This window comes from Rhamphochromis longiceps, linkage group LG8, assembly GCF_057381845.1.
Source record: "Rhamphochromis longiceps isolate RC_006_pf linkage group LG8, R_longiceps_female_GT1.1, whole genome shotgun sequence".
Lineage (NCBI taxonomy): Eukaryota > Metazoa > Chordata > Actinopteri > Cichliformes > Cichlidae > Rhamphochromis > Rhamphochromis longiceps.
The window spans coordinates 12,568,094-12,585,352 of record NC_140564.1 but is presented as its reverse complement, the minus strand read 5'-3'; the positions used below and the strand labels follow the sequence as shown (position 1 = coordinate 12,585,352).

Sequence of the window (17,259 nt, the reverse complement as noted above, 5' to 3'; positions counted from 1 at the left end):
AATCTAATAAAAGATAAGACAGGTCGATCATATATAAAATAGACAGACATATAGGGTTGTAGAAACAATACTACAAAAGTACTGCAATTAGAAAGAATCACATATTTTAGTCAAAAATGCAACTATTTTTATTAATAAGAGTAAAACCATGTTTTTTTTCTTCTTTCAAAAGTTAGAAAATCTCATACTAAATGACTGGACCTCAAAAAGTGAGGCAAATAAGATATATATAAATTATAAATGATTCCGAAAGAATTATCATCTTAAAAGTAATGCATAAATTTGAGCAGCTGCATGTTGCAAAACAGCCTGACGAAATATCTCAGGTTAAATATGTGACCTTGAATGTTTCCAAGAAAAAAAAAAGTCCAGAGATGTCTTTCCTCAGGAAATAGTCTTTTTCACATGTATTCAACTGCAGCCTGCATTTATTGTCATAATTGGCGGGACATTTCTAATTTTCCTAATGGTGTTCCTTTTGGACTTTATTATAAACCCAGCACAATTTTAAGTGGATCAACTTCAAAATCCCAAAGTCTGCAGGTTTTAAATCCATGCAAACACTACAGCAGCTGATTCCACTGATTAACACTCATGCAAACAGATTGGAGTAAATAATCAGTGAAGCTAGCTTTAATTGTGTTTGAAATATCCAGGGCCAAATACCCAGGGAGAACCCAGTGTGCACTGGATGAGTTGGATATACAAGAGAATTTGCCTGCTATAACACATCTTGGCATATCTGTTGCAGAACACTCGCCTGTCTGGAATAACTGGTGTGTGTCTGGTGACTCTGTAGTATCTGGCTCATCTGTCAACACACATTCAGTTTTATTAATTGCACTGTAGCATCATATGTTTTGTGTGACTACATATCCACTTATCCACACTCTCTTATTTATATATTCTTAAAATCTGTTTCCCACTTTGGGATGATCTACAGGAGCACTTATTGCTCTGATGAGCTCAGTATGTTGTTCGGTCAATTTATCACACCCTGACATGACGCATGGGTCCACTTCAATAGTCTCGATCATACTAATAAAGAGTTACTGTCAACCAAGCTAACAGCCTGTGCCGAAGCACTAAAATATGTATCAGTGATATGCGTTCAAGAGAAATGGATGCAAGCATTAAAACAGTTATGTTTATGACTTTGGACATTAAAAAAATGACTCGGCTTAGGTGCCATTTTTCTATTGCAATGATAATGATTTTCAAGGTACAAGAGGAATGTCTAAAAATTGACAATGATGATGAGAAAACGAGAAAGAGACAGAGGGAAAAAATGCCTGCATAGCAAAGCCATTATGCATGAACTTCAATTATAGCTGTGAGGAGTTATACATCGAGAGGGAACGATGAGGGCAGGAAGATACAGGGAATATGAATAAGTCATTGGTTTCCATGTTCTATATGCCTGGTTCACATGACGTCTTTCTCATTATTCCCAGGCTTGTCTATCCCATTCATCAATGTGATGAGACTCTGTGATCACAGACCTTTTGACGTAGTTTAGGGTGCTCAGTCAAAGTTCACTCCCCAGATTGACTTCGATCTCCTGCAGAATTATGCTGCAGCAATAGCATCACTTTTCAAGAAAAATAATAAATACATAAAAAAATCCTTCCAGCTTGTGGACCTTTAAATTATTGAGAGAAAGTGGTTAACATGAACCACAGGGTTTAAATCAGCAACACTCACCTCATTTCTTCCATTCTCTACAAATCTAGACAGATAAGAGGTTGGGAATACTGACGACTGATAGCTCTTTCTTGTTGAGTATAAATATCCATTATTAACCTGTAAATAACTGATTATTAATCTGTATCGTTTACGATTTGTTTCGATCAATTTAAAATATTCATATTAAATATTTTAGTGTCTATTGATGTTAATTTTGCAGATTGAAAAATGAGATCTGTCTATTAAAGATTTAATAGAAAGCTTGGCTATTTGTCTGGGTCAAAACTATTCATTTTTTAACAATTAATTGTACTACTACTGTGACATTTGCATAATAAGAGTTGGTGGTTTAAATTCTTAATTGTGCTAATGCAAGTGTGGCTGCATAAAGTCTACTAGCAGTCAATTAGTTACACTCACTATAGTCTCATCTTTGCATGTAGTTGAACAATTTTCAGCCTGTAGAAGGAGGATATATCATTACCATTTTTAGCTAGCTAAAAGGGCTTATTTGGCACTGAAGGTAAAGTAAAATCTAATGCAGGTTGTGGTATTGTTCTCTATACAGGAATTGTTTGATTGTTGGTTTTCTCTGCATTACTGTAGAGTCTTTTCCTTAACAACACAAAATGCCTTTAAGCGACTGTTGCTGTGATTTGGCACTATATAAATACAATTGCATTGAATGGAATTTGGACAAGAAAGCACCAAATGTGTCGAACACCTTGAGAGAACCGTTGTTGTGATTTTGTGCTATATAAATGAAATTTAACTGAATTAAATAGAACTGAATTGAATATAGACAATGCATACATGAGTACAGTAGAGATGGAAAGCATGGTACTCACAAGGAGAAGTTGTCTTCGACGAAGCAGCGGTTTCTGAGCAGGCCAGACCACAGCTGGACACCCACTATGCCAAATATGAAGAAGACGAAGAAGCACAGCAGCAGTACATTACCCAGCATAGGCAAGGTGTCCAGCAGCAGGGTCACAAGGATACGCATACCTGAGAGAAGAGACAAAGCAAAGGTCAAACATCTGTGCAGCACACAGTAGATCCATATAGCTGCATTGTGTGGATCAGGTCTGTTTGAATGGAGAATCCAAGCACTTTCAGTTAAAGAGGCACTGCAGAACGTTTTTCATCGCTGCATATATCCTAGTCAAACAAGTACCATTCACACTAAATGCTGCATAAATCCTGTTTTAACAGACCTGCAGGGACAAGTGCAAAATTTTGTGTTTTATTCATCTGATGAAATGACACACTTTCCAGCAGACGCCGAAGTAGCTTTTTTCAGTTTAATGAAAATGAAACAAAAATGATGAATCACAGAAATAACAGCCTGTTACATGTCATAATCTAGTAAATATAGCCGCTCTGCGCTTTATGTTTTATACTACCAAAACAGGGCTTATTAAAGGACTGTCAAAACACGGTCATTCATTTTAGGAGACGAAGTACAGTGCTGTGGGTCACTCGTAAACAATATGGGGCCCTTGACAAACAGAAATGATTCAGTGTGTCAGTTTCTCAGGATGAAATTTTTCACCAGTAAAAAGGTTTTCAGGAAATTGAAATGAACAACTGTAGACCGCCATGTATAGCAGAATTTAATTTTGCCCATCCATTTTTTTAATATATAAAGCACTGCTAATAATGACTTATAAATGGCATGTTGCACTGACAGGACCGATAGCTTTTGTTTTAGTTTTTAGGCTTTTTCCACATTTTTGATGTGAAAAACATAAAGAACTGGGATGGAGGTGGGTTGCAAAGAGGCTTGCAGATGTACAGCAATGTTGGGCAAGCTAAAGCAGCCAATAACTCTTGTTAGAGTTTCCATAGAAAGGTATCAGCAGAGCCAGATTGATCTTGTTCTGCCTGAACTGACTCTATGCTCAACAAAATTAACATCATGCAGTTTGACACATAGCTAGCTACTGCCTTTTTATTCCACACATTGTTTATGTTTGCTTTTTTGACAGAATCTAATCACTACATGGCCCACAGTACAACTCGAACACAACGTCTGTTCACAGTAGTATCCGATGATTGTTAATAAAACACTAACTAGGCATTATAGACACTAATATATAGTGTATACACACTACAGTAAGCCCTAATTGGTCCAACACCAGATTGCCAATGTGACAGTGACAATGTCTTTCCAAATTTAGCGAGATGCTATTTAGAAGTGGTGCAAACCAACAGCATGTATTGATCATCAGTGAAATATGTCAAAGTTTCTGCTGCTGAAAAGTACTGTAAGTGCTATAACTGTCCACGATGACACTGGTGTAGCAAAAATCCAAAGTGACATCCCAGTCAGAGCCCCGGACGGCATAAATGCTTAGTAGTTACTAGAAACCTGTCATTTCACTGTGTTGGTGTGCTTAGCAACACCCTTTTAAAATAATGTTTAAAAATATATTTGGAGAAGACACAATGGTACTGAGTCAAGCGGAAGTAGTTAGCAGTCTGTGAAAGTACCAGCAGGACTCCTACAGTTTGTTCTGAATTAAAGCCACAGTAAAAGACCTGCTTTATTGCCTTTCATACAGTACATCTCTAAATCTGTCTGCTCTGGACAGTGTTCCCTCATGTTTCTGACAACACACACACTTCCTACCGCCTACACACTCCCTCTGCTAACTCTGGCTCTGTCCCTCAGATTTTGATTTGATTTTCACATTGATTTTCTCACTAGCTGTATACTATCCAACCATCTGTTAATCTATCTTACCTAACCTTGTTCAGTTCTCTCTTGTTTTTGCCAATGTGTAATCTCTATTCTCCATCACACTGCTTTGGTTTCCCCTTTTCCCCTCTGTGTCTTTAGTTCCACCTCTGCCTGCCCATCTCTCTGTCTCTCTCTCTCCTTCTCTGGCTGTGTTTTTGAGTCAGGCGTTAATAATGAGGATCATTTTCCTGATCAGGGGTTTTCTGGGTAATTGGATAGGCCGAATCGAAGCCTGCCATTGCAATGGCAGAACTCATTTGATGGCACTGAGGAACAGAGGGCAGAAGGGAAGGACACTGAGTCAATGGAAAGGGCACCAAATAGGCAGAGGGTGGGAAAACGAGATATATGAAATCAAAGGGTTATCTGGTCCCATTAAAAGAAACCAAGGCACTGAGCTCATTAGTTTATTTGGGGGATGCTTTCAAAAGGGCAGGTGCGGATTTGATAAAAGAAAATGTTACAATTTGTTTACTTACAGACACCCTGTAAAAACATGCTAATTTTAAGACTCCCAGACCATTTTAAGACTCCCAGACCAAATAAACGGCTTTGAGGGGCTGGTTAAATCAGTGAGAGGGGCAGCAACAGAAGAGAAATTTTTACAAAACCGTCGGTAATATCCTATCATCCCAAGGAACCGCCGCAGTTCTCTCCTGGTGGTTGGTTGGGGGAACTCCCTAATCGCAATGACTTTGGCATCTGCAGGGCGCACTTGCCCTAGACCAACTTGCTGGCCAAGGTAGAGGACACTGCCTCTAGCGAAATCACATTTGGCAAGGTTCAAAGTGAGAGACGCACTGTCTAGGCTAATGAAGACTTCTTTTAATGTAGCTATGTGGGTGGACCAGTCACTGCTATACACAACAATGTCATCTAAGTATGCTCGGCAGTTAGGGATGTTTCCCAACACTTTGTTAACCAGTCTCTGAAACGTTGCAGGGGCATTGCACATGCCAAAAGGCATAACCGTATACTGCAGGAAGTGGTCAGGGGTGACAAAAGCTGAAATCTCAGATGCTTGCTGTGTCAAAGGCACTTGCCAATACCCTTTTAACATATCGAGTTTAGTGATGTATTTTGCAGGCCCTATTTCATCAATGCAGTCATCGATAAGGGGTAAGGGATGTGCATCGGGTACAGTGACAGAGTTCACCTTTCGGAAGTCTGTACAGAATCTTGGGCTTCCATCTGACTTAGTGTCTAAGAGACATGGTGAACTCCAAGAGCTGGAGCTTGGCGCTGCAAATCCATTCTGAAGAAGATACTCAACTTCCTGTTTTATGATTTCCCTCTTTGCAGGACTAACCCGATAAGCGCGCTGTTTGCTTGGTGTAGGGTTAGTGAGCACCACATCATGTTTTATGACAGTGGTTTGAGACGGGATATCACTGAACAGAGATGGGAATCCCGATATGAGTGTTATAATATCATTGCTCTGTTCAGCAGGAAGGTGGGACAGGTATTGTGTTAGGGTTGACAATATCACAGAATTACCTAGTCGAGCACTTTGAGGCTCAGCACCTCGTAACACCAACCCATCTTCCTCTGGAGTAATCTCCACCTTGGTCACCGAAGCCATCGGAGACGTAACCACTTGCTCTTGGACCACAGATGGCACAGCTGAAGGTTCACGAGAGTTGTACAGCTTCATCATGTTGACATGACACACCCGAGTGGGACGTCTGCGATCCGGGGTCTGAATAATGTAGTTAGTCTTGCTGAGTTTTCTCTCGACAACATAAAGACCAGAGAACCTAACGGAGAGAGAGGAGCCGGGCACCGGAAGGAGAAGGAGCACTCTGTCACCTGGCAGAAATGAACGGTCAACAGCCCGCTGATCAAAGTGTCTCTTCATTTTCGCTTGTGACGTGGCTAATACGTTCCTGGTTAAGGAATAAGCCCTCTTCAACCTGTCATTCAGTGTCTTGACGTACTCTGGAAGGCTTTTGGTGTTGTCAACCGGTGTAGCCAGCCTCTCTTTAAAAACCTTCAAAGGACCCCTCATCTCACGCCCAAACACAAGCTTACTGGGACTAAATCCCAGAGATTCTTGGGTTGCTTCCCGACAGGCAAATAAAACAAGTGGAACACTTTCATCCCAGTCCCGTTGGGAACTATAACAGTGTTTCCTTAACATAGACTTCAAAGTCTGATGAAACCTCTCTAGTGCCCCCTGACTTTCAGGATGGTAAGAACTCGAGGTTATGTGTTCAATGCCTAATGTTTTCAGGGCTTGGGCAAACACTCTAGACTTAAAGTTAGTGCCTTGGTCTGTTTGCACAACCTTAGGCAGACCAAAGGTTGAAAAGAATCTCAACAGTGCTTTGACAACAATCTGAGCTGTTATTCTCCGTAGTGGGATTGCCTCGGGAAACCTGGTCAAAACGCACATGATCGTCAACAGGAACTGGTTTCCAGTTTTAGCTTTAGGTAGAGGCCCCACACAGTCAACAATCACTTTTTGAAATGGCTCCTCTATTACTGGGATAGGATAGAGAGGAGCGGGGGGGATTACTTGGTTTGGCTTGCCGGTCATTTGGCATGCATGGCAAGTACGGCAGTATTGCACAACATCAGATTTCAGTCCGGGCCAGAAGAAATGTTTCAGAATTCTGGTGTATGTTTTATTAACCCCCAAATGTCCTGACCATGGATGGTCATGTGCTAAGGACAGTACCTGGGTACGATAAGCAGTAGGTACCACCACCTGATATACTGCAGACCAGTCAGCGTCTTCCGAGACCTCACTTGTCCATCTGCGCATCAGAAGACCTTTGTCAGAGAAGTAAGCCAGCTTTTTCCCTTTGGCATCCTGTTGACTGAGAGTGGAGGAATGACACTTGGACAGGGTTATATCATTTTTCTGTGCAATAATGAACTCCTCTCGGGAGACTGGCAAATCCAGAACTGGTTGTTTTTTGTCGGCAGGTGGAACTGTGGCCTGAACCTTAGATCCAGAGGTAAAGTTAATCACGTCACCAACGGGATCTGACTTCATGAAGGAATCGGCCAAGTCAGGACCATACTTTTTTGTCTGGGCCCTCGTAACTACACAAGCTGGAAAGATGGCAGGCTGGTCTTGGGCTGAGTCAGAATCCCCGCTCAGCTCGGGTCTGTCTAACACTTCAGGAATGGGTATGACCTTGCCTCCAGCAAGGTCATTACCTAGGATGAAGTCAATGCCTGGTATGGGCAACGCAGAACGAATAGCCACTTTAACAACTCCGCTGACTAATGAAGACTGAATGTGAATAGTGTGCAAAGGGGCAGATACAAATCCGAGTTCTACTCCCTGGACAATAACACTGGACTGGCAAAATGACTCCTCAGAAAACGGTAAGACGTTTTCTCTAATGATGGACTGAGAGGCCCCTGTATCTCTCAGTATTTTTACTGGTTGTTGATCATTTGGATTCCCAGTCAGCGAAACCACTCCCTCTAGAATGAATGGTTTGAAACAGGAGTCAGGGTGGTTAGTGTTTGGTTGAAATACCCTCCCAGTCTCTGTGGCTTTAATCAATCTCACCCCTTTTGGTTGCGAGGATAGTTGCTGTTTACGCTTTAATGCCTGACATTCTGCGATGAGATGACCCCTCTTGTGGCAATAAAAGCATTCACGCTCACCGTGGGGAGGCGAGGGCACCCTCACTGGCCTCACTGGCCTCGCAGCAGAGCAACTAGACTCAAGCCGTGCTGAGCGCAAGGCTGTGGGCCTATCTGGATGGGAAACAGGGGTAAAAACATTCTTATGAGTTAACACAAACTCATCGGCCAACACAGCTGCTTTGGACATTGACGTCACCTTCTGTTCGTTTAAGAACATTATGAGCCTCTCAGGTAATGAATTTTTAAAATCCTCCAGTAGCATTAACTCACGCAGCGAGTCATACTCATCCCCAACTCCGTTAGCAGCGCACCATTTATCAAAAAGAGCCCCTTTTTCATGTGCAAACTCCACATATGTTTGACTGCTGGACTTCTTATGGTTCCTAAATTTCTGTCTGTAGGCCTCAGGTACCAGTTCGTAGGCACGTACAATTGTTTCCTTCAACACGTCGTATTTCATGCTTTGCTCTAGCGAAAGTGAAGCTACTACCTCCTGAGCTTTGCCCACTAATTTACACTGAAGTAATTCACAGATCACAACCCTTTAGTTTTCCTCTCCAAGATGTATAATCACAACCAGCGGCTTATGCGTTGGTCACTGATTATTCAGAATTATACCCTCACAATCCATCACAAAAAAGGTTCAGAAAACATTGTAGCAGACGCACTCTCCCGTGCTGTTTAGAGAGGTTACCAAACCCTAAGTTTGGTTTTTGAAGGGTGAGAGTGTTACGTGCCAAGGGGTGTGGCTTTGCTTTTGTGCTCTGTTTTGTGTTCTATTCATCTTTCAGGCGTCAGGCCTCCTCTGTTTGGCCAGTTCGAAGTTGATTGGCAGGTGTCTATTGGCTGGACTGGGCCCAGTTGGCCAATCACACTCCAAGGAACACTACAAATGAGCCGCTCCCTGGCCAGCTGGGGGCTGCTGGCTTCTGCTTTGACAAACATTTGCGAACAGGCATCTTTATGTTGTGTGTGGTGGGAGGCTGGACAGGTAAGCCGGGGTACCCTATACACTGGTTGTAGATTTTACTCTGTTAGTCACACTAGGTTATGCGGTTGATGCCACCCTTGTATGTTTTCACTGACTTTTATCGAGTAGCTAGGTAGGCCTTTTGTTTTGCATTTTTCTTTCAGTTAGGCTAGGCCCTGGAAGCTACCGACCTCTTTTTGTTTTATTACTTTCTTTGATTTGGATCAACCGCCCAGTCCTCCTCCCCCCCACCTTTTCTCTGTTGTTAAGATTGACTGTCCAACCATTAAATTCTGCCTGATACCTAACTGCTATGTGGTCTTCCTCCTTCATTGATTGTGGTTGTCCAATGTTGCTGTCTCCTTCCTACCTTTGCCTCCGCCATGGTGGGGGGGGGGGACGTAACAAAGACTTTTAAAACATTTTGGTATCATTTTGAATGAAATTGTACCAAGGTAGGTAGGTAGGTAGGTAGATAGATAGATAGATAGATAGATAGATACGATAGATTTCCCATTACAGTTTTGTGTTTAATCACTTTGTGTTTTTTTGCAAATCCTTGATTCCACTTTGTGCTTTTTTAATGTTGCCTCAATTTCAGGCCACACCAGCATCCCATCAGTTATTTACTCTCTCAAGTATACAATGCTGTAGTTTCCCTTTGTCATTATCAGAATATTCATTTCTAGCCAAAGTTTCCATACCTCATTCAAATTGTACATAATCTTCCTTTTTTCCTGTGCATTGTGCTTTGGTTTTGTCATGTATTCGTTTTCACACGTGCCTTGTTGTCTAAACTGACTTGCCACCTGCGTATGACCACAAATATTTTATTTTGGATTTGACTCAGCCTCCTGGTAGCAGCATAGCGTCCTGCTGGCTTTATATCAGTTTTGGCACATTATTGCCACCTTGTAAATTGGACTGTGGATTATAGTGTTGTCTGATCCAAAACGGCATGGATGCAGCTGCATTGTGTGATCTAAATGTGCATAGAAATTAAAATAGCATTATTTTGGTCTACAATGCTAAAAGTATTTAAAACCCCAAATATATGAATGTAAGAACATTTTATAATTTTTAAAGACTAGTGCCAGTTTTCAGGACATTTCAGGATGATGAACCATCTTGTTCTTTAAGTAATGAATTAATAAAATGTCAACATTTCAGCAAACTCATTTAAAATTTGGGCCAGTGATATTTTCATAGTGAATTTTAGGTATGTAAGAATCTCCCTTCTTTAAAAAACTGCAGTGTTTTACCATTAAGAACTGACCATACAGATAAAAAAAAATCAAAGCAAAATAATTCAGTTAGTTGATTTCAAATTTTATCTATACAGCGCCAAACAACAACAACAGTTGCCTCAAGGCGCTTTATATTGTGAGGTAAAAACCCAGCAATAACACAAAGAACTCTCCAAATTTCTCTGCTCGCTTGAAATACTTGTAAAGATCCTGAAACCTAAATGTTTTAATCTGAACCGGACGAGTGAGATGAGAAGGCTGTCAGGAGTCTATCCCAGCTACCAGAGGGTGAGAGGCGGGATACACCCTGGACAGGTTGTCAGTTCTATCATGTGATGTTATTTATGGGTCCTTAATAACATACTACGACAATGCAGTTTACAAGACAACACATTACTTGTTTACACTCTGCCTGCTCGGATCTGGTTGTTATGTTTGTGCCGTTCCAAAACTTCCAAACTTTCCTCTAGCAGATAAACTAGTCAACATCAACACTTACAGCATGATTGAAGGGTGTTTCTTCCATCTCTGCTTTACTTTTTAAATTTGTCTTTATTAGCTGTGATGAATGTGGATACCAGTATATTGGCAAACAGCTAACATTAAGTTATAATATTGAGAAAGTTAGAATATTTCTCTGCTGAGAAATCAGTTGGGCTCTACTTCAAAATATTAAAGGGTAATCAGAAAAAATGAGCAATTTCCAAGTTAAAATCCCATCAGATGTGTTAGGAGCAAAAAAAAAAAAATGGGAATATGAGATGAAATGAAAAACAAACTAGTGAATCAAAGTGGGTTTCCCTTGACATCTTCATGGTTCTTTTTTTAAATATACATATATCAGGAATACTTTAAAGTGTGATTTGGAGGAGATCCACTGTCAGAATACACAGTAAAGTCTTTGCTTGTGTCCATATCCACTAAAATCTCCTCTGGTCTGGAGTGAAAGTGCATGCATTTACCATTCCTGTTTTAAAGTTGGCGAAATTTCATCCTTTTCATGTTTAGACGACTGCGCCATCTGAGACTGACACAGCAAACTGCATCAGAAACTTTTCATATCTTCAGCTCTGAGTTTGTTTTTCGTTTCAGTTTTTTTTTGTTTAATCGGGTGCACACTGACAGATTTTATTTTTTTTCCCGTGTTGACAGATGGGAGGAAATCCAAGAAGGAGTTTGCGGACTTTCTCAGATCTGGAGAACAAAATGAGCCACAGCCCGTCAAGAGAGGCAGGGGGAGAAATGAAGGGAGGAGAGGAGCAAAGGTAAGGCACAAGAGAATGAGTGACAGTGCTGAACATTTGCAGGATAACTTGCGTGTTTCGCAGACACTGGAGAAAAATCCAGGAGCTGTGAAATCCAGCTAAAATTGAAAAGTGACAGCAGAGAAAGCCTGGAAACTTGAATGGTACTTGAAAAGCACGGTTCCGTTTGTGTAATAGCTGCCACATTACACACTGGACGCGGTAGCAGCATAAATAGCATTTACCATCACGGCGCAAGATGAGAGGCATAAAGAAATTATCTGCGATGCTCCACTCATCGTGCAAGTTATTAAATACGGCTCTGCAGGGCTGTTTACAAGAGAAACATCCTGTCATGATTCAAGGGAAGCGATCCAGTGCAGGGAGTTATGTAAAAATGAAGGCATGACTCACTGCCTGTGGCCATTTGTAGCCACTTGCCCTTTGGTGGGAGACACCTTCATCACGACTGCCTGAACTGCCTGAAAATATACGGATTCATTCAGAGGTGTGAGGGCCCATACGCTCTGAGAGACCCGAGTCAAAAGGTAAATCTACCCCGTGTTTCCCTGTGTTTGGTCATTGCAGACACACACACACACACACACACACACAGTGCACATTAAGCAGCGACTCCTTCATGTGATCGCTCTCAGAGAGTAATGTGCTGAGCTGTGAGGATGCTGCTTAGCTGTGCCTGAGTTAGCAACAGCAGCTGGGATTAGTGTCCAGACAATGACGGGCTTCATATGCTGTGATTCAGAGCAGCAGTACTACACATCTGCATCTGAGATTTCTATAACTGACACAGCTCAGACTTACACACCCACAAGACTTGTTATCATCATTATTTTAACAGACCTTCGTGGGATTCTGTGAAGTGGATAAATGTGTGAAAGTATAATGGTTACAACATTGAAAAATGCTGGAAGATAAATATCAATAATGTTAAAAACAAAAATTTAATATGTTCATTTTGAAATGCCCTCATTTACATTTAGAGTCATCATGTGGAAATATGTTTGTAAAGCACACACATGCGCACACAAATAAAAACATTGTTACAATTATTTACTTAACTACTTCAAATTACATTGTCCTGCAGATTTGCAGGTAGGTTGTCCAAATGGTGTTGTCCTGTTCTAGCAGAGTTTATGTAATCATCTTTTTAGAAGTCCATACAGTTCCCATCATAGCAGGACAGGTATGAAAAGGTAATGTAGTTACAACTGAACATTTTGCACTGAGACTGATAGGTGATATTAGCTAAAAAGGGTCAATAACTTCAATGAGTGGAAACAAAACTAGTCTAGTAGTGAGTTTTAATCAATCAGTTATTGCTAACATGACAAGATACATAGACGTTACTAACCAAGCATTCATCCAGCTATAAAGTGGCTATATTTGTCAGAACCCCGTGCAGTACCAGTTATGATAGATTAAATATGTAATATATAGCAGTGCTTTTGTTTGTTTGTTATTTTGCTTTTTGCATATTCATATAATCTATTGTATAATTGTACATGCTTGTGCTGCATTCACAGTGAGGCTCATTATTTCCAAGAAACTAAATGTTGTCTTGGAGTTATGAAAGAGCTACGTGAACTCGGTTATTTCAATTGGAGAGAAAAAACCACCAAAAGACAAAAAGACTGTTCATAGAAGAAGGACATACCATCATGATGTCACTGGTTTCTAAACACTGCATTTTGAAGTCAATGTTTTGGCACCTAGTTAGAAAGCATGTGTTCTCAATTTTCAGTAACAAAAAAAATCAACTTAAATGAAGAAAACTTTATCTGTATCTTTGAAAATTACATTTGGGGACTTGTTTTCAGAGCTAGCCTCAAGTGGTCACGAAGGGAACCGCAGCTTCGGGCACTTTGGGTTCTCACATACAGTGAGAGTGCAACACATTACAACACATTCATCACATTAACCATCTTAGAATTGCTGTAGTCATCGGCAAACATATTAATGTTATTCAAGTACGGTATGTGAAGGGTTTTTCTTTTCTCTCTTTCTTTCTTTTTTTAAAATATAGTCTAAATATGTCCGGAGTATGATCAAAACCAGAAGAGTCTCAGAGCTGGTACGCCTGTAATGGCTGAACATTAAAGAAGTCAGCTTTGAGCGATTGGTATTTGGAACAGGCGTGATGGCAGTTAGGAAGCAATTTAGCCAGAAGTAAGACGACATAAAGTATTTGAAGTGGCAACAGTTTGTTTTGCAGAGTGCTATTGTGAGAGGAGTATAAATCAGGGCATTAAACAATACATCGTCTGGATCAGAGCCATTCATGAGAGTAACTTGTTAAACAGTGACAGACGCGAGCATGAATCTCTTAAGAAGAACCTCTGTTTATGTCCGAGGTAAGACAATCAATCCACCAAGCCTCTCCCAACCTCTACAGTGTGCTCATTCCAAGTGATCGACATTTCATATTCAATAACAATCATCTCCTCCTCCGCCTGTGTGCCCTCTCCAACCTCGCCGTGGGCAGCCAATCCATTCCAACACGGCTGGCAGGCGGGTTGCTGCGTGTGATCGGGGGAGCCATCTGTTAGCAGGCAGATTAGGTCTGCTTCCTCTGCTCTGCTGTCCAGGTCCAGCTCCGGCCCAGCCAGCTTTGTAATCTGTGTACTGTGAACTAATGGGCTTTCTGAGTCGAGGGGCAGCATACACCTGCGTCTCTTCTTATTTGCTCCGAGTGGACGGCAACAAGCTCGCTGTAAGCGACTCCAGACAGAGATGATTGCATGTCCCCAAAATGAAAATAATCCTCTGTGTAAGTGAGTCATGAGACTCATAGCCAGAGTCCATGTGGAAAAAAATGAAACCCGATGAAGAGAACGGGCTTAGAACTGAACTTTTGTAATCATCGGAATTTTTTTTTGAATTGACCAGTGGATACAAAATTATGAGAAACAGACACTGAAAAAAAAATCTAAATTAGTTTACTCACATAGTTTTATGCTTATGATTATTCTACATACTGAGTCAGACTGATCCATTTTCCACAACGGGCCTTCCATACAAACAAACCCACATGGGCATAGCTGTGCAAATGCAGATAAACAAATCCCTAAATTAAAGATACACAATTTATATGAGTGAGTGAGTGCAATATACATATATAAACACACCGATCAGGCTTAACTTTATGACCACTGGCAGGTTAAATGAATAACACTGATTATCTTTTCATCTTGGCTATCAGGTGATAGCGAGTGAGGTGTATATAAGGAACCAGGCGAGCAAGCAGGAAAGATTAGTATTTGAGCGAGTTTGACATGGGCCAAAATTTGATGGTTTGTAGGTTGTTCCTGGTCAAAGTGGTCAAAGGAAGAAACAGCAGCCAGTCTGCAGCCAATCCTCACTGATGCACAGGGTGAGTGAAGGCTGGCCCATGTAGCTGAACGTGTCAGTGCACCACAAGTTGTTGTGTACAGGGCTGCATGGTCACATACCAGTCAGGATACTGGATCCTGTCCACAATGGGCACGTGAGCTGGACTGGACAGAACCGGACTACCAAGCAATGGAAGAAAGTAGCCTGCTTGGACAAATCATGTTTCCGAAATGTTACTTTGACATGTACCACCAGCTAAGCATCGTTGACCACATACACCCTTTCATGGAAACAGTATACCCCGATGGCTGCGACCTCTTTCAGCAGGATAATGCTCCCAGCCACAAATCAGAAATGTCTCAAAAATGGTTTGAGGTATTGATTGGACTACGAATTCCTCAGATCTCAGCCCAATATTTATATGTATTTATTTGAAGATGGTTTAACTTGATTGGATACTATTTTTCTTCTTTGTACTACCCCTTTTTCACCATTTCATCTGCAATAGACTCCGGCCCAGCTGTGAGGCTAGTTGGATAAGCTTGAAGGAACGATTGGATGTGATAAATGATGCCCTAGACTCCATCATTCACTCAAACAAATGATGACTTAAAAAGGAACATTTTTCCACCTTTTTACACATCTACTTGTTCACTTGCACTTACCCCTGCATCAAATCTCTTTGGCAAAACACAGCTGTGGGGTGATGATTGTGCGTGCTTTCGTCTTCTGCTTATCTGGGAATATTCCAGCTGATCAAAGACCTGAACTTCAAGCCTTTAGAAACTGTGGCAGCTTAAAACCTTGAAAATGACTTGGGACCGAAAATTCAAGTAAAACACAATCTCTTCTGTCTTTAGACAAGGAAATATCACTCGCCCGCCAACAGCTGCTGGGGGTGTTCTTGTCATAATAAGATTCGCCTAAAAAGAGCTTTTTGTTTTTTACAGCAAAAGATTGACAGCGGAGAGCAAGGATTACGCTGTGACATTCTTTACTTTCATCCTCTGGCAAACAACTTCCTCTTCTGAACTCTTTCTAACCTTATCAGCGTGTTATTACTTCAGCTCTCCTCTTTAAACAAGGAGCCCTCCGGATCAAACCCGTCCCCTGACTCATCCAGGCTCTCCCTCTTGTATTTACATCACAATAAAACAGCAAAAGTCAGGGGGTGACTTAGGCCTTTCTATAAAACCCTTCTCCCAACATCTTAGGGAAGAATAGACGCTAGGACGTTCTTGTGAGCTCTTTAATTACAGTACTGTGGCTTGGCAAACAATGTGCCATAAGAGGAGGGTGAGGAGGAGGGTGAGGAGGAGGAGGCATGGTCGTGCTGGGAGCTGCGAGGTTGATAATGTTCCTGTGTTGCTGTTGCCTTTAGGGCGTATCTGGGTGGAATTACAAGACAGTGTGCATGAACCTGGTACAGCTCAAACACCAAGCCTAACAGAGCGTGGAGAACAGGATGAAACACTACGTATTATTGATGCATGGGTAGAAATAACAGCTTGCATGTGCATGCACTGCAGGTTCGCGAGTGTGTGAGAAAGTGAGGAAAATGTGTACGAGCTCTACCTGTGCATATGTGTGGGCTAGTTTGATAAGGCTCTGGGGAAAAGGGCACATGAGGCAGCTCAACAATCAGCAAGTGCCTGAGGGCTATTAATCAGTCTCATTAAGACAGGGATGGGTAAGAGTGTGTGTCTTGTGATAATCAACTATTGACTGCTGCCTCCAGCTTATCAATCGCTCAAATGTGGCGTACTCGCAGCAGCCAAAAGTTTCATCGAGACTCACCGAGTCTGGGAGGAATGCAAAAGTTTTATCTTGTTACGTCTGCTCATTTGCAAGCCTGAGGCATAAAACCACCTTTGCCCTCCAACCTGACGCAATCTATTCGGTTTCTTAAGTTACCCATGAATTATTGCCTCATTTAAAGACACAATCGGATGAACTAAGCTTTGGCAAAAGTTCAGTAAGATCAACACATTCTCATTCCTAACTTATCTTCATTTAACGCACTGAGTGCATATTTAATGTTAGTTTGCAATGTGCAGGGTAGTCCTCCAGAATACTATCTCGCTAGATGAGGAAGTATAAAAAACAAAATCACGTCCACGTTAGGAGGGATGGCAGCAACTTTGACCTTTAGTTTTCAGACTGTTTCGGGTAGGTTCAATCAAAACGACTTGATTAGGTTTAATAAAAGCTTATGATTAAAATAGGAACAGATTAAAAGTCAAATACTGCTCCTACAGTAAGTTTAAGAACGGTTTCTGTAAAGTACAAACCTCGGACGGTACCTGTAACTTGTCTCATGATGTTTTTGGCATTTTTTGTTGTGTTAAGCTTCAGAATGATTCGGCTTTGTTTTGCTTGTTAAATTAAGGGTACGTGTGTAAAATC

At 41.3% G+C, this 17,259-nt stretch overlaps 1 protein-coding gene across 9 annotated transcripts in view; it reads right to left on the bottom strand.

The window, feature by feature from the left end:
* Positions 1–17,259, bottom strand: part of cacna1g (calcium channel, voltage-dependent, T type, alpha 1G subunit) — a 353,368-nt gene that overhangs the window by 146,275 nt on the left and 189,834 nt on the right. For all 9 annotated transcript variants that reach the window (XM_085415758.1, XM_085415761.1, XM_085415759.1 and 6 more), the window contains exon 6: positions 2,535–2,694. In XM_085415758.1, the coding sequence (XP_085271884.1) occupies positions 2,535–2,694 (160 nt within the window). The remainder of the gene's footprint in view (positions 1–2,534; positions 2,695–17,259) is intronic.